Source organism: Euleptes europaea, chromosome 11, assembly GCF_029931775.1.
Source record: "Euleptes europaea isolate rEulEur1 chromosome 11, rEulEur1.hap1, whole genome shotgun sequence".
Classification (NCBI taxonomy): domain Eukaryota; kingdom Metazoa; phylum Chordata; class Lepidosauria; order Squamata; family Sphaerodactylidae; genus Euleptes; species Euleptes europaea.
Window position 1 is genome coordinate 54,005,800 of NC_079322.1, and position 20,759 is coordinate 54,026,558.

Sequence of the window (20,759 nt, forward strand, 5' to 3'; positions counted from 1 at the left end):
CCCAATTGACAATAAGGTCAATGCAAGGCAAACCTCAAGGGGAGGGCCTTCCAGAGGCAACTTAGTTGGCACTCAACTTACCTATGTGGGTGGGGAGTCAGAGAGCAGAGCTTGGAGGATCTTAATTTAGTCCCCTTTATGGAAAAGTGAGCATTCAAGAAAACAATCTGTTTATTTATAAACGTAGAGGCTGAGCAATGTTATCAGTAACAGAAATCAGCATACTGTCACTGTCAAGTATGAGAATCATGGCTACAGAGGTTCCAAAGCATCAGCAAAACTTCCTAAAATACAGTGATGTCTTTTGGTCCATAAAATCTCTTAGCTACCAGTCATCTCCAGATTTAAAATGTTCATTTCCACTTGTCCCACACACAAACACCCACTTTGTCTTCAAACCAAAATGATATTTTTTATTCCTCACCAAGGGAAATTGTTATGACTCATATATATTCCAAGTTTAGCCAAAGGGGAGCTTAATGGCCCATCAATGATCAGGTTACCCCAAGCCTAGGGTGGGTTGAATACTAGGAATCACATGTGGCACAGAAAGCTCTGGAAAAACAAAAACTTGTGTATGAATGAAAGAAACATATTAACAGTGCAATCCTACATAAAAACAGTACAATCCTTCTAAGTCCATTGTGAAGTGTGTAACTCTGCTCATAACTGTACTGTAGATTTGTTAATAATACTTTTTACAGATGCCCAACCTATTTCCTAAATCTGGTACAATGAAAAAAAACATGTAGGGTAGTAAAGAGTACACTATAATTTAAAGATGGCCCTATACTTTACAGATAACAGCTGTGTCCTTGGTTATAACATTTGCTGTATCAATATTTTTCAGTGCTCAGATATAAAATATAATGTCATACAATTCATCCCTCTTTTATAAAAATAAAAGGACATGGTTTGCAACCACTTCTTGCATACTTAGCTTTACATATATAACCAGAAAACCTGGGTCTCACATACACTAGGGAGTGCAAAGAGGAGATGGAAAACTTGGAAGAAGGATCCTTTATTTGTTATTTTATGCCAGTACATATCTTTGTTGTTGTTAGATCTTGTTATATAAAAGTAGGTTTGCAGTCTTTCAATGAAGACAAAGGTCATTTTCACAATGATTTCAATATATCTGTGTGACAATATCATACTGCCTCATGTACAATATACATTCAATCACTAGTAGGGTTGTGCATACTGATAAACACGAACCGAAAATAAACCCAAAACTAGGCGTTTCGGCAATATTTGGATTTCATACTGAATATCAAAACCTGGGAATAAAACCAAAGCTGGATAGCTGATTGCCGAATCAGCCAAACAGGTATTCAGCTTCTTTCGGGTTTGGCTTTCCCCAGGCTTTTCCCTATGGGAATTTTTTTAATGAGCTCTGGGGGAGGCATTTTTGGAGGTAGCGTTTTCAGGGTAGTTTTAAGTGGCTCTCCTTGCATAAACCCCAAAGATTTGGTCAGGGGGTTCGATTTTATGGGGTCCAGAAGGGGTTGCCCCCCTCCTCCATAGAGAAACATTGTAAACTTTACCATACTTTACCAGGAACATTGCAAGCATTCACGGGAAACTGAGTTTTCCCATGACTCTTTGGAGAGGAAGTGGCCATTACAGACTGTGAAAAGTAAGTCTTTTAAAAAAATTTCCCAGGGAGGGCATTTTTCAAGGTAGAGTCACGACATTTGCAGCGTAGCTTCAAGGGACTCTCCTTGCATGAACCCCAAGGTTTGGTAATGTTTGGGACAGGGGATCCAATTTTATGGGGTCTGGAAGGGGTCGCCCCCCTCCTCCATAGAGAAGTATGGTAAAGTTTGCAATGCTTCCCTATGGTGGAGGGGAGCAACCTCTTTCAGACCCCATACAATTGGACCCCCTGATCCAATCTTCACCAAACTTTGTGGTTCATGCAAGGAGAGTCCCTTGAATCTACCCTGAAAAGTTGGGAACTCTACCTTCAAAAATGCCCACACAGGAACTTTGAAAAAAACCCACATAGACTATAATGGACCCAATTTTTTCAGTAAACCCAGAAATAAAGCCGAAATACAAATTCACCGGTATGGGTATTCTGGAAAAAATCAGGCCCAATAAATCCAACCCCAAAATCTACTGATTTTTTTTTTTTTGCACAACCCTAATCACTAGTCATTCTCTATTCTTTGAAATCCCTACCTCCTTAGATGTCAACTCTCTAAAACTACTGATCTTGAGGGACTGATACCCAAGGTGGAGATCCCAGAAAGCTATCTTGAGCCATGAGAAAAGGCAGAACATTAACACTTCAATAAATAAATAAATAAATTTCTGCCTCAACATTAAATCTTTTCCGGTGTAATTTATTTTCAACTCTGCTTTAACCTCCAGGGATACAGCTACCTATTCAAATACTTCAAGGCATTTTCCACACAGGAACAGGCTTGTATGGTCTCACCACTGCTGTTGGCTTGAAGTGGCGGCAGGCAATGGGAGCTCAGGCAACGGGAGCTCTGGGCAGGGGATGGCACGCCTGGTTCACAGGGAATGGCAGACATGTGTCTACCAGCTCATTTAAATTTAATGGCCACTTTTTTAGGCAGAAAGAAAGAGGAGTGGGTGCCTAGCTCAGTCTAGCACTTCCTTCCTTTTTGACAATTGCTTAACTAGCGTCGTCAGATATTCAGCTTTTCCCTCCTTTGCAAACTAGTTTCATTAGATTTCCTACACTGACACAATCTAAGTTGGAAACAAAAATCATTAGACATTTTGTATATTGGGGTGAAATATCAGCTTTAGCATCCAAGCACAGCTAATGCACATGCATAAGATCGTTCATCTTTAGAAACAGAGTGGGACAAAAACAGAGAGACTGACACAAATGTGCAAGAGATTTTGGTGCAAGAAAAGCTTTAAATATGTTTCCATCCACCTAGGCTTTGTGTGTGTGTGTGTGTGTGTGTGTGTGTGTGTGTGTGTGTGTGTGTGTGTGTATACCTGGTAAATATTTGGATTATGGGAGACTGCCAAGGAATTCCAGTGTTGCTATGCAGAGGAAGGCAATGGCAAACCACCTCTGGTAGTCTCTTGCCTTGAAAACCCTATGGGGTTGCAATAAGTCGGCTGCGACTTCATGGCACTTTACAAACACATATATATAATGGAAAACAACATTGTAGTTCCATCTTAACAATGCCTTCTGTTCAGGTACATCTGGGTGAGAGCTGTTACTATCTCTATCTTGTTAGGCTGCTACTAGAATGGCATGGATATACTTCTAATAACTACTCAGACTTCTTTATTCCTTCAACAACATCAAATGCCCCTCTCAGATTCAGTCTGCACAAAATATAGATAAGAGCATTTCTGAGGACCCAAATGCATTCCATATGGTATTGTAAAGAAATCAGTTGGGACTGTTATCAGAGCTGGTTAATGTATGCAGTCTTTTATAGGATGCTCAGTCTGCTTACCAGATCTTTTCTTCTTTTGGAAATCCTTTGGAATTTTGGTCCAGCTTTGTTAGTGATAATTGGCCAGGTTTCCAACTTGCCAATTATCACTATACATAACTACAAAGCTCGGCCAAAATTACAGAGGATTAAAAAAAATTCATCCAATATTCTACATATATTTGAACTAAAGAAACATAAAATCAAAATGACAGTCTACCACTAAAAACATTATAATTGTTATCTTAATATTGTATTCCCATTCATCGATAAAGCCTGTTCTCAGATATGCAGACTTACTTTTATTCAGAATCCCAGTGATTCTTGTGGTCTGTGTAGCTGGTCCAGGAGGACACAGCAAAATAAAAAGAAAGCCGCTTTTCAACAAACAGTAGCAGATAACATTGCAGATGTACTGAGCACAGAGCAGTTCATAAGCTGCCAGTTCTGCAATAGCCTGCAGCATCCCTCGATTAGCAACTGAAAATTCCCTGAATCTTCCCCCTTCCCCCAAGCATTAGGAGGCCAATTAATCTTTTCAATGTAGATGATGACTATAGTGGGACACCCAGTACCTTCCAGCAATTAGTATCACCGAAGGATTCATGTACTGTGTTGTTCTGGAGCAGCACTGTGTGAACGCACAGACTCTTTTTTCAAAAAGGTTTAGTATTGTGCTATTCCTGAGGAGTGCTGCGCATGCACCAAATAATAAAAAATGAGCAGAGAATCATGATGGTGGTATAACAACACTGGCAGGAACAATGCAATCTGCATCTTGTGTGAAAAGAAAATAATGGCTAACAAGGGCGAAACAACAGATTATCCTGTGCTATGGGGAATCTCCATTGCAAGTATGAACTGAGCAACAATCGCACTGGCAACATGGCCACCCCAGACAATCCCCCTCGGTTAGAATCAGCCTAAGAACACCACAACTGGCCTAATCAGCACTTTTGAGATCTACCAGAGCTACCAAGATACATGGAAACAACTCCAATGCTTGCAAAGATAAACTCACATATGATCTCTTCAGACTCCTTCAATACAGACAAGAACAGCTAGCTAAAATGAAGGATACAATCAGATTTGCTACTGTAGTGCACCTCCATCCAGAGACTGTCAGGACCATTCCAGATCATGCCATAACACATGTATCTATCTCTGAAGCTTTGCTACTGTAGTGCACCTCCATCCAGAGACTGTCAGGACCATTCCAGATCATGCCATAACACATGTATCTATCTCTGAAGCACATATTGTGCTGTCCCAACCAATATAACCACACTCAGTGGGAAACTGTTAGCAACACAGTAAATCAGACATCATGTATCCTGCCTCAAAGTGTCTACAGAGCAGGCGGCATACACATTTCAGGGAAGCTTATTTGGTTAGTTGTGCTCGGTTGCACCTGTAGAGATATTTTATTAAGTATACTGCAATAAAAAATAGTACCTCAAACAAAATGAAAACTAATCAAAATAAGTTTTGCAACATAAAGATTTAAATCATTTGTATCTGCACACAAAGTGGCTACATTTCAAATATCCATTTGTAAAGGAACACTTGAAACATATGCAAAACTCAAATGATGCAGGTGTATTTTCATGAAAAGGCACTAGAATATTAGAAAGGGAGAGAGAGACTGATCAGGAATAAACATAACAGAGGTGCTAAATGATTTGTGTTTCCCATATGAACCTGGAGAAACTGCTTTTAAAGATATGCTTAAAAGCATTGTTCACCAAAAACCAACCTCTGAGGTTTACGTTCTATCAAAGAAATGATGAATGTGAAAATCTTTACACCTTAAAAAGCTTCCAAGTGGTTGTCATTTTAATTAAAAACAAGTTTAACAGGCCATTTGTCTTGGATATAAAATAATCTGAATTAGAACGGATGTCACTGAGCAACATTCATGGAAGTGACCTTACTCTATAATTGAGCTACTAATTTAAATAGTGCCCTGGCGTATGCTAGATGACTAGGGTTGCCAATTCTGGGTCGGGAAATTCCTGCAGATGTGGGGGTAGAGCCTAGGGAGGGACTTGTGCCGTAGAGTCCACCCTCCAAAGCAGCCATTTCGTCCAGGGGGATTGATCTCTGTAGTCTGGAGAAAAGTTGGAACTCTGGGATATCTCCAGGCCCCACCTGGAAGTTGGCAATTCTAGCTGGATCAGAAGGCTAGTCTAATATGTACTTGCTTTTTGAAAGCAAGCATCCATCTTTTTTCTCTTGTGTGTGTAAACTGCTGTCAAGTTGCAGCCAACTTATAAAACCCCCTGTGGGGGTTTCAAGGCAGAGGTGGTTTGATTAAGCAGAGGTGGTTTGCCATTGCCTTTTCTCTCCTACTGTTTGTAGAAGAAGAAGAAAAAGAGTTGGTTTTAATATGCTGATTTTCTTTACCTCTAAGGCAGTGATGGCAAACCTTTTAGAGACCGAGTGCCCAAACTTCAACCCAAAACCCACTTATTTATCGCCAAGTGCCAATATGGAAATTTAACCTGAATACTGAGGCTTTAGTTTAGAAAAAACAACTCATACATTCACATATTTTGCGTTAAAAGAAAAACACAATAACAGAGCTTTCAATGATGCAAACTTTATCCTTTCAATAAAAAATTGTTTGTATTTGGCATGCATCTCTCTAGGACTCGTCCTCTGCTCAGCCACTGGACATTATTGCTAGGGTTGCCAGGTCTCCAGCCACCACCTGGAGATTGGCAGCCCTAGTAGAGGAAGGGAAGGGGGAGGGAGAAAGGAAGGAACTGGGAAAGGAAAGAGAATGAAGGAACTGGGGAAGGAAGGAAGAAAGAAAGGGGGAGGGACAAAGAAAGAAAGAAAGAAAGGAAGGAAGGAAGGAAGGAAGGAAGGAAGGAAGGAAGGAAGGAAGGAAGGAAGGGACTGGGAAAGGAAAGAGAAGGAAGGAACTGGGGAAGAAAGGATGAAAGGGAGGAAGGGTGGAAGGAAGGAAGGGTCCTGGGTTGGGCCTCAAGACCCACCCAGGACTTGTTCCAGGGCACACACCCAAAGTTCTCCCCCCCTTACTGGCAGCTCTGGGGAGGCGGCGAGGCGTCGGCGCAGGACGGCGGAGACGTTGGGCCCCGGCGCGGCAGCATCGGGTGCCTCCCAGCTGGCCATCAGGCGCAGCAGCCCTGGCGCAGCGGCATCGGGCACCTCCCAGCTGGCTGTCGGGGGCAGGGGAGGAGGGGGCGGCGAGAGCGAGGGCGAGCGCGCCAACACTCGTGATCCCGCCAGCCTGCGGGCGACCTTAGGGGGCGGGGAGGGAGAAGGCAGAGGCCACGCAGCCATGCCCGAGCCGGAGGACTCGAGGGTGGCTCCGGCTACCCCACAAGCTTACCGCAGGAGTCAGGGACGAACGCGAGCGGGGGAGAGGGGGAGGACAGCGGGAGACGGCAGGACGCGCGGCTGTTGAGGGGCCGCCTGGCCCTCCGCGAGTGCCCTTAGAAGGAGGAGGCGGCGGGCGAAAACGGCAGGGGGAGATGCACCTGAGGAGGAGGACAATGGCGGCGGCAGCCTGGAGCTGGACTTTTGGGAGCCGCCTGAGGGGGACGAGGAGGAGGAAGGCGGCGAGGAGGAGCTGCTGCTGGAGCCTGGAGGAGGAGGCCCAGCCTCATTGCTGCTGGCCTCCCCGCCGCCTGTCAGCTGTTGCGGGGCAAGAGAGGGGAAGAGGAAGAAGCCAGCCGCGTGTGTGCGAGGCAGGAAACTGACGCGCCAATGCACGCATGGTGGGGGGGAGCTCAGCTGAAAGAGGGAGGGGCACAGATGACCCGGGAGGCCTTTTGGAGCTCACCCCCGCGTGCCGGCAAAGAGGGCTACGCGTGCCGGAAGTGGCACGCGTGCCATAGGTTCGCCAACACGGCTCTAAGGAGAATCAAACTGGCTTACAACCTCCTTCCCTTTTTCTCCCCACAACAGACACCTTGTGAGGTAGGCGAGGCTGAGAGAGTTCAAAGAGAACTGTGACTAGCCCAAGGTCACAGAGCTGGCTTCATGTACAGGAGTGGGGAAACAAACCCGGTTCACCAGATTAGAGTCCACTGCTCATGTGGAGGAGAGGAGAATCAAACCCAATTCTCAAGATTAGAGTCCACCGCTCTTAACCACTACACCTCTCTGGCTCTTTATAAAGCCAGAACAACAGGTTTGCTCCCCACATTCACTGAAATGGAATTTAAACTAGAGCCACCTGCTAATGCATCTCCAGACACTTGCCTGGGATATATAAGCATAAATTAATCCCTTGCTAGACACCTTTTACCAGCAAGCATATCCAGTGTCCTACAAAATCTGCCCAGTCACAGAATATCTGAGGAACAAGTCCCTTTTCAGCAAGAAATTCACTTCCCCATGACCAGCTCAAGCATTAATTGCAGTGAATCCACTGCTGGGGATTTGAATGTAAACTGTGTGGGTTTCCTTATTCAAGGAAAATAGCTGATAGCATGTCTGATTTCTTTCCCCCGGGTGGTTTGTATCCTGCACAGTCAATCAGCTCCATTCATTAGTGTTCCATTCTCTAAAGTTTTCACAGCAGTCAGTTACACTACTAAAAAAGGCAAGCTGTTTTTCAGTTTAACCAATTTACATCAAATAGCAAAACTTTTCCAAAGGAATAAGATTCATCTAGCCCAGCACTTGTTAAATTGTGGACCACCAAATTTTTTTTCACTGCACAGCTGTCATGCGAAGGGATGCTTTAAAGGTTGCTTGGCCAAAGAGTTGCACTATAGAATCTGATTCTGTCCACTTGGTTCCTTTAAACATTCTTTCATTCGTTGAAGTTTCCACTGAAGTCACTGTTGAAGAGAGAAGTTATTTTTCAGGTTCCTGTGTACCTATGGAGAAAGCCCCATTGAACTCAAATAGACGTACTTATGAGTAGATATCATAGGATTATGCTTCAGTTTTTTTAAATTTTTGAAATACAGCTTGTTCCTTCAGCATGTTGTGGAAACTTCTGGGAGACCTTTGGCTCTTCGTATTTTCCTCTGTTAATTACATCATGGTTTAAAGGCAACATATCTCTCATGTATTTTTGGACTGGCAGCCCAATAAACATGATCAAGTCCGCTAGTGCATCAGCTAAGAAAATGAGATGTGTAGTGGCTAAGATAATTTGACAGGCCCCAGTTCAAATCTTGCTTCTACCTCAAACTTATTGGGTGAACTTAACTCTCTCTCTCTCTCTGCCCTCTATTTGCAACATGGGGATAATAGTGGCCTAGTTTACAAGGCTGTCGTAGGGATTATGATGACAATGTATGTGAAGTGCTTTGAACACTGAAAGCACAATATCCATGCTAAGTATTATTACTAAGATGTATGTTCTCCCAGACCAGAAAATATTTCTCGATTGTAACAGGAGTTCTTTGAAGCCATTATGCCTTCAGAGATGTATTTGGTTAAAACTGTAAATCCTGCCAGATACTTCCATTAAATTCAATGGATCCTCATTTAGGTGGGGGGGAAACCATTGTGGCCCTCATTGAAGCAAAGGCACCTTTGAAGCAGAATGCAATCAATTACCTAACAATCTCACTCTCTCTGAGAAAAAAAAGGAGTGGCAGCTACTATATTCCATTGTAATTTCAATGAAAAATTATGAAAGAATATAAATCCCCTCTTGGGTATGAATTACGTTTAACTTTTCTGCACCTACATAAATGTGAAGTAATTTTTTTTAATAACGGTAACTAAAAGTGACTCCAATTTTATACTTCGGTTGAAAAGCCTGAAGCAGTCCCCCAGCACAGAATCAACAATGATAAGGAAAAGAGCCATCTGCCGAGTCCTTATTACCTTTGCAAGACCCAAAGCAAGTCCACCTTTGCTTAACTTATGAAGTCTGGCAAGAAACTGACCGAGATAGTTTATTTTTCGGTTGTTGTTTTTTTTTAAGCCAGGCTAGTATTATATGTATCTGGCGCAGATAAAATAAAACATCCGCTGACAACCCCAGGCAACTAGTGATCAATATGATGTATTCATAGCCATAAGTATTCCTCACAGAGCATTACAAATCCTTGGTAAATGCTGGAATTTTGCATATGGCTCATATTTCATGGAGTGAGGAGATACCTCAGCTCCTCAAAGAGCATTTCTTATTCCATCAAGGACTGGAAGGGCAAAGAGAAGCAACAGAAGTGCAGCTCTTGAACAAGATATTTATCTTGGGATTCCACAGCTTTGACCTTGTTCTTAAAACTCAACCTTTTGTGTCACTTCTTTTTAGACAGTCATCCATTCTAGAGTCTTGCCATTTATAGCTGCCTTGGAGTTAGCTACTGATTTTACACGGGGAGTAAACCATTCCATTTGGGACAGCAGCTTGCCAGACCCTTCATCTGAACCTATCTTTTGCAAAACTGCGGGCCAGGACATGCTACTTCTGCTGTGGGGGAAAAAGATACATTAATTAAATAATTAAGGTATCCTGTGAGTCTCCAAAGCATCAGGCAGCCACAGAGGAAGTTGCCTGCATCTCTGTATGATACTTGGTTTTGGCCTTATCTCCTTCCCATCAAACTCTGCTGGATGTTGTGTGATTGATATAGTTACCAACAGCCCTCCAGAAAAAAATGCTGTCCCTTTTATAAAGACTTGATGTGCAGAAATGGACAGTTAAAGCTTTTCATTGCATGGAAGAAAATAACATCCCATGAAGCTTCTTTTAAAGGGGCAATATTTTTTCTCTCTCTCCATGCAGTAGGCAACTCTACTGGATGTAGCATTGTAGGATAACTTGACTCGGAAGCAGGCAACTTCCTCTGTTGCCTGCCTACATAGTTGCTCCGGGCTTCCTTTCTTTCACCAGGAGCCAGGCTATAAACAGGAACTTGTACAAAAATAAAAGTGTTGGGCTTCTCTACAGATGGATAATTCCTACATCTGAAAAGCTTTACTTTTAGTGTGTGAAAAACTAAATGGCACTGCCAGTACTAATTCAATGGAGGAAAATGTTTAAACCATCCTAGGACATACAAAATTATGCAAGCTATTTATTTTTTGCAAAGTGCAATTCTGCACTATCATGCCTACCACCAAATTTAGGCCTCCTTTCATGAACTTCTTGACAGAAAACCACAGACATCAAATGACATTTGCTTTGCTAGCTTTTAAAAATACATTTATTCGCCCCAAAGAGTTTCCTTCATTTTAAAACTGTCCTTGAAGATGGTTAGCATCTTGCCAAAAGCTTGTTTATGTGGCACAATGCAGGTCTTTACAGCAGAATATTTTACCTGATTGCCTTTCTAGCCGATAAGTGCACGTAACCTTTCAGCAACACGCTATGATTTCCCCTTGATTATGTACAATTCTCACAACTGTTTCTAGTTCGTCTGCCAATATCCATGCTTTGCTGCAAATCACTAGTAAGAGCTGGTGTGGACTGGTCAGTTAACTTGCCAGGAAAGTTTCTGGTGAGCTGCTGCCAGCCGAGAACAAGCAGAGCGAAGATCCAGTAGCTCTGTCTAGCACTGCTAGAGCTCTTTGAGTTGAACCCATCACTAGCAACAATGGTTGGTAACAGTGCTGGTGGAGGCAGTGAGTGAGCCGCAACCTATAGTCAGGACTGCCAACCTGGCCGGAGCTTGCTTGTAACCCCACAGGGATTGCTCGCCTTCTTCGCCTGCTCCAAGATACAGACACACAAATATCCAGTTGGATAAATCATTGTTCACACAGACATGAAATTTCAGAAAGATATTTAAAATATTCACTACTGTTCTGATAACTGAAAATATAGCCTTAAGCCTTCTGACATTTCATGGACAGTTAATAGAGAAAACTTTAAAAAGAGGAAAGTAACCATTTTATATTAAAGAGTACACAGAGTCACGCATGAGATAGCCTGTTCTGTACAAATGTAGGATTTTAATGGTTCAATTACTAAAACTGATTATTCAAGATTATATGAAAATTCATGAACCTTTCAGAGTGAATTTTTTTAAAATTCTGCTTAAATTGATAAAAGATAAAGCACTAAACTCGCAAACAAATCTCTCAATCAAGCCATTTATAGTCCCATCCTCAGCAGAGCTACACCCTTGTAAGTCCATCAAATTCCATCAATTTCCATCAATTTCACCATTAAAAAGTTATACCAAAAATTTCCACATTCAATATAAATATCTGTAGTAAAATATAAGTAACAAAAAGCCAGAACGGAATATTGTCTAGATAGTCAATTCAAATGCACACTACATCCCACATCCTGCTTATAGTACACATTTACATCAATGACAGTGAGTCCATTCATATTTTCTTTGGCAAACAAGAATACAGATCACATATATGTACAATACAGTTGGAGGCACATTTTTAGAGCAATATGACATTTTTAAATCCCTTGATTCCTGCATGCAACCCATCACCACAGGGATTTCTATCATTCCAAAACCCTGAATAGCTTTCAAACATCTTCAAAATCAACTTTCACATTACGAAGGAGAATGTTCCTCAAAAGTTATTCTGGCTGAAAGTTCAAGAATGGCAAAAATTCATCTTATGAAAGTTTTCTAATGAGTTTCTTTTTTTTAAACATTTCACAGACTTCAAAGATACAAGCAATTATCACTGCAAACTGAAGCAAATATGAAGAGTTTATTGTCTGTGTTTTTAGCAGTTGTCAGAGAATCAGACACAAATATCCTTTTACTGTCGATTTTGAACACAAATATCCTTTTACTGTCGATGTTGTTGTGCTAACCTATCTGAAGATGGCAGAGGCAGACACAATCTCCAGGACACATGTGTATACCTTGGGGTGCATTTCTTCTCCCTAGGGGATAATGAACTGGCTATTCAGCTTTATATCTTCAAGAGTACCTTCTCTGAGCATCTTTCTTTCTTTTAACAAAATCAAGAAAAGAGAGGACAGAAATGAAAGCACTTTTGATGGTTTGCCAGCCTGTAGAGGGCATTGTACAAAGAGGAAAGATAACAGCTCCTACAAGAATGGTAGAAGGAGTGGAATTTCCAGAGATATCCTTACATTCACAAAAGTTACCTTTTAAAACTACCCACACATGCATGAGTTGAAATAACTTTTTGCCACATCATCAGGTTGACTGAAATAAAGGACCTTCTGCAAGGAAAGGGAGATTTCCAGCTGAGAAGGCTGGATGTGCAAGGCCTAGCACGTGTGTAGTTATTACCATTAAGCAACAAAAAACCAACAGCAGCAAGATAACTTCCTCTTCAGTTGATAAGGAATGGAGTATGTGTGGTCCAGGCTGCAGAGCTCCATGGTGGGAACAGATGGGGTGAACATCAGAACATGGCGAGAACAGAGAGGGTGAAATGATGGGCGTACCAGATACAAGTGAAAGCTATAGCTGCGGACTGAAATGCTTGAGCCTTAATGACAGAAGCATCAAAATTGTTAAGGTACTTGCTAAGAAACAGAAAGCTGAGATATAGTACATTTATAGCCCAATGCAGCACAGTAACCAGAAAAGGGATAATTTTACCTATCTTCCTCAAAACCTGGGACACTGACAGCCTACTAAGAACGCTTTCCTGGAAGTAAGCTCACTGAATAAAATGGGACTTACTTCAGAATAAACATGCATAGAGTTATACAGTTTTAAGCCTGCCTCACAACACCAAAGGGCACTCCAGGAGAGAGCAAGCCAGAGCACAGATGGAATGGGATATTGGACTGTGGGAGGTCCTGCTTCAAACACTGGAAACACATTTTGATTGGGAATAAGGGACTTGCAGTGGTATAACAGAAGTATAACTATGCAAGATGCATTTACTAGTCTATATAATAACAAACTTAATCAGTTTTACACTTGGTTTTAAAGTATAGTAATCTGTTCTCTGTCCTCATTTGACATAGTCTATAAATCCAGTTAAATATCCCATGAGGTGATTAAAAAAACACATACCATATATGTCCTGTTTTACTACTGTAGTACTGTATTTTCCATTATAGGATGTGTACTGTGTGAATTACTTTACATACAGATTTTAATTGATATGTGTCAACATCAGTACCTTTTCCTCAAAAGCAAGTTTATGTTTGTACACTTCAGAAGATGTATTCTCTGGGATTCCACCAGTGGAATGACAATACAGGTTTTGAGTATCCCGCATCCGGACATCCGATATCCGGAGCGATCAGAAAACCAGACCTTTTGAGCCGGCATGCAGGCATTACTCACAGCCACTGATGGTTCAATGTACACAAAATTATTAAAAATACTGTTTAAAATTACATTCAGGCTATGTGTATAAAGTATATATAAAACATAAATGAATTTCCTGTTTAGACTTGGGTCCCATCCCCCAAGATATCTCATTATGTATATGCAAATATTGCAAAATATGGAAAGATCCAAAATACGGACCACTTCTGGTTCCAAGCAGTCCAGATAAGGGATACTCAACCTGTATTCAGAAGAGAAAAACAGTTAAGTGATTCTCCAAGACAACAGGCTGAAAGCCCATGAGAAATTGTGTAAGGAAGAGCAATTTGGAAATCCCCATTCCACATTCTCTCTTTCCAAGATTTGGGGGGGTGGAGGGGAGAAAGTAAAGTGATGCAATAGACCTAAGTATTTTCACAAACATGAAGTAATGGCCCCTGACTGGTTGTTCTATCAATTTTCGGTACGAAAATATCATGATCATGATTGCCTGAGTAGGTGCTATAGTTTGGCAATTAGGGTGGTTGTGTTGGGTTGTTTTTAATATGTTTAACATTCTTTACGGTGATGGGGCTCTTGGTCAACATACATCCCTATCGTTCCACTGCCTTGTCTCTATTCCTCCCCCCATGGTAGCTCCTTTTTTTTGCCATCCCATCATCTCCATCACATCCCAATAACCACCTCCTTATAATTCCACCTGATTCATATCACATGTTCTCTGTAGCTCTTCTTAACAAAGATTCTACTTTTCCATAACAGCATCTTCCCACTCTCTTCTTTATGCTGTCTCTCCTTATCATGTCATTCACTTTAATGTTGACCAACTGAATGCTATCCAACACTTAGTCAGCAATCCTACTCATATCCATTCAATGGGGCTTATTCCCAGGAAAGTACTGTTAGAACCTTCTTCTTAGCATCATACACTGCCCAAGGACAGTTGCATCCATTAGCAATGAATTAATTGTGTTTATTCCTTGCACAAATCCTTTCTCCACAGTTCACAATGGGAGGCCGCAAGGTAAATAATTGCCTTTGAGCAGCTTCCACCTGATACTATTTACTATAATTATACAAGTGCTCTTAGACTATCCATTCAGTTAACCATCACTTTACCATTGCGAAAATTTAAGTTTTGTCATTCTTCATTCAGCCTATAGGAATGATTTCTTATCCCACAGTAATTCTCATCCAGTCCTGAAAATGCTGTTATAAGAACTGCACTTTATTTCACTTGAACATTCTACTTCTGTTTTCTAGACTATCCTTCTGCTCTGAATGCCACTACTTTCACACTTATCCTTCTAAGCACCTAGATACTCCTAGAATTGTACTAATTCTCTGGAGCATTGGTCACTGACTAGAACATACCCTATGTGAGCCGCTCAAGGAGTGCCATGACCAAAATCTTTTTTTTTTTTTAATTTAAGATATTTGTAAGAGGGGGGGAAACTGAGTAAAACCAAGTAAAAAAGAACAAGGAGGGATGGGTGAGTTTGTGAGAGAGAAAATTCAAAGTGACCCCCTTTTGAACGCTGGGATTACAGCAGATCTGGGGACTGCAAATCCTGAAGATCGATACCCCAGGGTACCCTCCGTGTTTCCCCTGACGGTTTTTAATCACAGGCGCGCCTTCCCCGCGGCATTCTGCTAGCTCCGCTGAACTTTATCGTCATTCTCTCTGGACTACATGCCGTTCGTCTGCTCTCCGTTCTTCGGCAGCGCTACTTTCATGCACGGATTCAAAGAGCCCGTTCTTCCGTCGGCATTCAGGTTCCTAGCAATTCATTTCCACAGGCCTCAGAGCTCCTCACGCCAACTTTCCGTGCCCATCCACAAGTCGCGGCAACTTCGCCGCAAGACCACAGAGCCGCCCCGCATCCATCTGTTCCTTACAGGCAGCGCCGTCCAAACACCTCGCACCCGATTCCTGCTCTAGGTAAGCGCTTTCTTTCAGCATCCATCACAGCAGATGTCACAGAATCATAGAGTTGGAAGGGACCACCAGGGTCATCTAGTCCAATCCCCTGCACAAGGCAGGGAATTCACAACTACCTCCCACACGCACACACATACCTACTCCATGCCCAGGGGATGGCCAAGGTGCCCTCCCTCTCATCATCTGCTTAAGGTCATAGAATCAAACCAAAAGAGTTTCTGTCTAGACATCAGGAAGAATTTTCCAACAGTTAGAGCGGTTCCTCCGTGGAACAGGCTTCCTCGGGAGGTGGTGAGCTCTCCTTCCCTGGCGGTTTTTAAGAGGTTAGTTGGCCATCTGTCAGCAATGCTGATTCTATGAATTTAGGCAGTTCACGAGAGGGAGGGCATCTTGGCCATCTTGTGGGCACGGAGTAGGGGTCACTGGGGGAGGTAGTTGTGAATGTCCTGCCTTGTGCAGGGGGTTGGACTAGATGACCCTGGCGGTCCCTTCCAACTCCATGATTCTAATCCCCATTGCCGAGAGATGGCCATCTAGCCTCTCTTTAAAAACCTCCCGGGAAGGAGAGCTCGCCACCTCCCGAGGAAGCCTGTTCCACCGAGGAACCGCTCTAACTGGTAGAAAATTCTGTTAGGCGAGGTCCTAGGAACTGTCAGAAAACGTCCTCGGTCCCAAGCCTGTTTCCCTACGCGTTTAGAACGGACACCCCCCCCCCAACACACACACACACACACACACACACACACACACAAACTTTGCAAAGCATCCATCCAAGAAGCTCAAAGTCAAACTATCCGAGGCCACTTATGCACGGGGGAGGTTTTGCCTTGGGTTTGCCACTGTCTCGATGCACATTCCCCCCCCCCCCAATCCCAATTCTCCAAACTCAACAATAAGCCCCCGTGCAGACTTTGGAGAACTCGGCCAGGGGGAAACGCGCGCCTAGAGAGCGGCGAATCCGAGGCCAACCCCCACACCCCCACCCCGTGCAGAAACGGCCCCAAGGCGACGCGATCCGGCCGCGCGGTCCCAGCGCAGCGCTCCTTCCCCGGGTCCGGCGCCGACCCGCGCGCCCCCCTCTCCCCCGCGCGCAAACGTCCCTTACCGGGGAGGCCGAGCCGCTCTCGCCGAGCGGCCCCCGGAAGACGCCCTTGATGCCGCGGTAGTGGCCGTTGCGGAGGTGCCGGGAGCTGATGACCAGGTAGCACGCCATGCGGCCCCGAGCCGCCGGAGAGGAGCCGCCGCGCCTCCCCGCGCTCCCCCGGGCGGACGCGCTCACCCTGCGCCCGGGCTGCCGGCGGCGAGGCGGGCTGGGGGCGGCGGCGGCGGCCGGGGCGCGCGGGCGGGAGCCGGAGAGCCGGTCTGCATGCTGCTCGGCGGCCGGGCAGCTCCGCCCGAGGACCCCGGGCGAGGGAGCGCGCGAGCTCCCCGCGCGCCCTCCTCACAGCAGCAGCTCCCCGGGCGGCAGAGGCAGCCCCAGGGGGGGGTCCGGGCAGCGGCGGCGCCTCATGGCTGCTGCTGCTGCTGCTGCTGCTGCTGCCGCCGCCTCGCGTTGCCCGCTTGTGAGCGCGCGCGAGGGGGAGTCCTCGGCGCCAAAGTCCCCCTCGCGCGCCGGAGAGGGCCGGCCGGCCCGGCGCCTCCCCTCGGCGCGCGCGGGAGCTCGGAGGGGAGCGCGGGAGAGCGCGGGCCTGCCGGCGGGGCGGGGGGCGGGGCTGGTCACGTGAGCGCGTGGAGACCCTCGGGCCGTCCCGGTCAGCGCGGTCTCCTCAGACCGCCGGCGCCTCTCCAGGGTCACCGGCGGAGGTCTTTCCCATCACCTGCTCGCCTGGTCCCTTTAAGTGGAGAGGCCGGGGATTGAACCTGGGACCTTCTGCCGGCCAAGCAGATGCTCTAACACTGAGCCACAGCCCCTCTCCAGGGTCTCAGGCAGGGGTCTTTCCCATCACCTGCTCGCCTGGTCCCTTTCACTGGAGATGCTGGGGATTGAGCCTGGGACCTTCTGCAGGCCAAGCAGATGCTCTGCCACTGAGCCACAGTGCTCCCCCCCCCCCAAAAAAAAAGTTGTAGATCCTATATTTAACCTTCAAACTATGAATTCCTCATATCAAATGATCACATTATGCATATGAAGCTGCCTCATGTTGAATCAGACCCTTGGTCTATCAAAGTCAGTATTGTCTACCCAGACCAGCAGTGGCTCTCTAGGGTCCCAGGCAGAGGTCTTTCACATCACCTGCTTGCCTGGTCCCTTTAACTGGAAATGCTGGGGATTGAGCCTGGGACCTTCTGCAGGCCAAGCAGATGCTCGACCACTGAGCCACAGCCCCTCTCCAGGGTCTCAGGCTGGGGTCTTTCCCATCACCTACTTGCCTGGTCCCTTTAACCGGAGATGCCGGGGATTGAACCTGGGACCTTCTGCAGGCCAAGCAGAGGCTCTACCACTGAGCCATGGCCCCTACCCACAACCTCACATGAACACGTGAAGCTTCCTTACACAGAATCAGACCCTCGGTCCGTCCAAGTCAGTGTTGCCTGCTCAGACCGGCAGCGGCTCTCCAGGGTCTCAGGCAGGGGTCTTTCACATCACCTACTTGCCTAGTGGTGTTACGGATACCGTGGACTGCCAAAAAAACCCAACAACAAATCAGTGGGTTATAAATCAAGTCAAGCCTGAACTGACCCTAGAAGCTCAAATAACTAAACTGAGGCTATGGTATTTTGGTCACATTATGAGAAGACAAGAGTCACTGGAAAAGACAATCATGCTAGGAAAAGATGAGGGCAGCAGGTGTGGGTTGCGAGGCCCGCTTCCTGCCTCCTTCCTGAGGCGTTCAGGACAAGAGGGACGAGGAGATGGCTCAGATGTGAAGGGGAGCTCTCCTGGGCATTCTCCTGGCAAGGAGAGTCCTCCTGCTTCTGCCCTCTGCTTTAATGACCATCTTTCGCTTGGGGATTCCCAGGTCGTCCCCAAACCCTTTGAGGTGGTGTTATTTGGGAGTCAAAGCTTCCCCCGGTTCGTTCTAAGGGGACCAAAACAGAAGAAGGCAAACTGAAGTGATCTGGAGGCCCGAGTGTGGGGATTGTACCCTGCTCCTCCCTTAAAGCATATGCAGATGCACATTCACTCATGGGGTCACCCTGGCCATCTGATTAAAGACTATTTTTAAAAAAACTCTCCTTGAACCCATTTTCCCGGAGCTTTGCCCCTCCTGCTTTCTCTTCAACTTCAAGCTGAAAGACAGGAACCAAAACCTGGTGCTTGAACACATGAAGCTGCCTTATACTGAATCAGACCCTTGGTCCATCAAAGTCAATATTGTCTACTCCAGTGCTTCCCAAACTTTTCGGGCCACCGCCCCCTTGGTTCCACAAACTCAACCCCAGTGCCCCCTACCCTATCCAACAACCCAGTTGAAGGAGCCCACCTCCAGCTCTCCCCTGCTCCCCCCTTGCCTCTTAGTGCCCCTCTGGGTAATCCCACTGCCCCTCAGGGGGTGGTACTGCCCACTTTGGTAACAATTAGCTCAGACCAGCTCTTCAGGGTCTCAGGAAGGGGACTTTCACATCTCCTACTTGCCTAGTCCCTTTAACTGAAGATGTCGGGGATTGAACCTGGGACCTTCTGCATGTCAAGCAGATGCTCTACCACTGAGACTATGGCCCTTCTAGATAGCAGGTGCCCCATTAAGGTTCCAAAATATGCAGGACTAGGAGGGAGACCAAATGTCTTCTGAAGGTCCCAGCTGTTGCTGAACAGTATAAGTGGCAGCTTCAAGTCATTCAAAGTTAAACCCAGAACAGATGGGGGGGTGATATGAAAAAAAATCCTTGGAGGGCAGGAATCATAACTTTTTTTGACAGCTCTGTGGGTATAGCAAAATGGCCCCAGAGCTTATTTGCACCAGAAGTAAGCATCAAGTGCATCCCAGAATGTGCAGCGTTCCAGAGTTTGGACACTGTAGCTGGACCAGAGGCAGCTAGCTTGGTAACAGGGACTTTGTACAGAGAGCACGTTTCTCAGGGCCTCACTGGCTTCCAGTTTGTTCTCAGGCACCATTCAAAGTGTTGGTGTTGATCATAAAGACCCTAAATGGTCTGAGTCCAGGGTATCTAAAAGATCATTTTCCATATAAACCATCAGAAGACCTTCCCAGGGTGACTTCCAAAACTAGGTGGCTATCCTCCAGAGACAGGACATTAGCTGTGGCTGATCCCAACTATGAACCAAATGCAATTCTGACACTGTGTCCTCTTAACCTTTTGGACACTAGGAAAAATATATCATGTTTGTCTAAGCCGTTAATGGTTGCTTTCCACCTCATCTTCCCACCCCACCCCCACCCCCATCTAGGTTTTAAAACATAATTTGTGCCGATTACGCAGCTATTTTAAATGCAGTTTTTAAATAGTGCCACGGCTGCATATTGTTATTAGCTTATTGTATATATTGTTTGTACTTTTTATTATGAGCTGTTTTGAAACAGAAAAACAGCATACAAGTCTTTGAAATAGATAAAATAATCCTCTTCAAATGTTTAACAGGAAACACTTTCAGAGAGGCCATTCAACACTCGAGCCTTAGAATCTCTTTTTTCTACAAATTAAGCACTCTACATCCTGCGTTCCTTATTTACTGTGGAGTCCAAGTCCAATCACATGGGGTATACATATAAATGATCACCAAGCTGCATGACATTTTTTTTTAAATTCGCAGTGGGTAGCCGTGTTTGTCTGCAGTAGTAGAAAAGGGCAAGAGTCCAGTAGCACCTTAAAGACTAACAAAAATATTTTCTGGTAGGGTATGAGCTTTTTTTTTTTTTTTAAACAGCCATAGTTTTATTCCACATTATATATACATACACGTATGCTACAGCCTGGAACTAGAAATCCAGCAAATCCTAATAGTGAAATGGGACTGAAACAGTGAAAAGGGTTAATCAAGGATTAATCATGTCTGAGAGAAAATCTCAGCCCTGTATTTGTAATAATCATCACATCCACCCCTTCATTCCTGACAGTAGGTGTGTGGGCACGTGTGTGGTATAATTTGCAAGCTAAATAACTGACATAGTTTTGCAAGCATGAAATGTTTCCAACATTAAGGTGGTTGAAAACAGGTTCTTATTTTTCTCCTCTGCAGGGTATACACACCATCAATCTCATTTAGCTTGATATGCAAACTCAGCTTCCTTT

The 20,759-nt window shown here is 44.9% G+C and overlaps 1 protein-coding gene across 1 annotated transcript in view; it reads right to left on the reverse strand.

Moving 5' to 3' along the window:
- The window catches only part of ZNF804B (zinc finger protein 804B), a 232,411-nt gene extending 215,632 nt beyond the window's left edge, over positions 1-16,779 (reverse strand). Inside the window, exon 1 of the mRNA XM_056857968.1 lies at positions 16,672-16,779. Within this exon, the coding sequence (XP_056713946.1) occupies positions 16,672-16,779 (108 nt within the window). The remainder of the gene's footprint in view (positions 1-16,671) is intronic.
- Between the last annotated feature and the right edge of the window lie 3,980 nt (positions 16,780-20,759).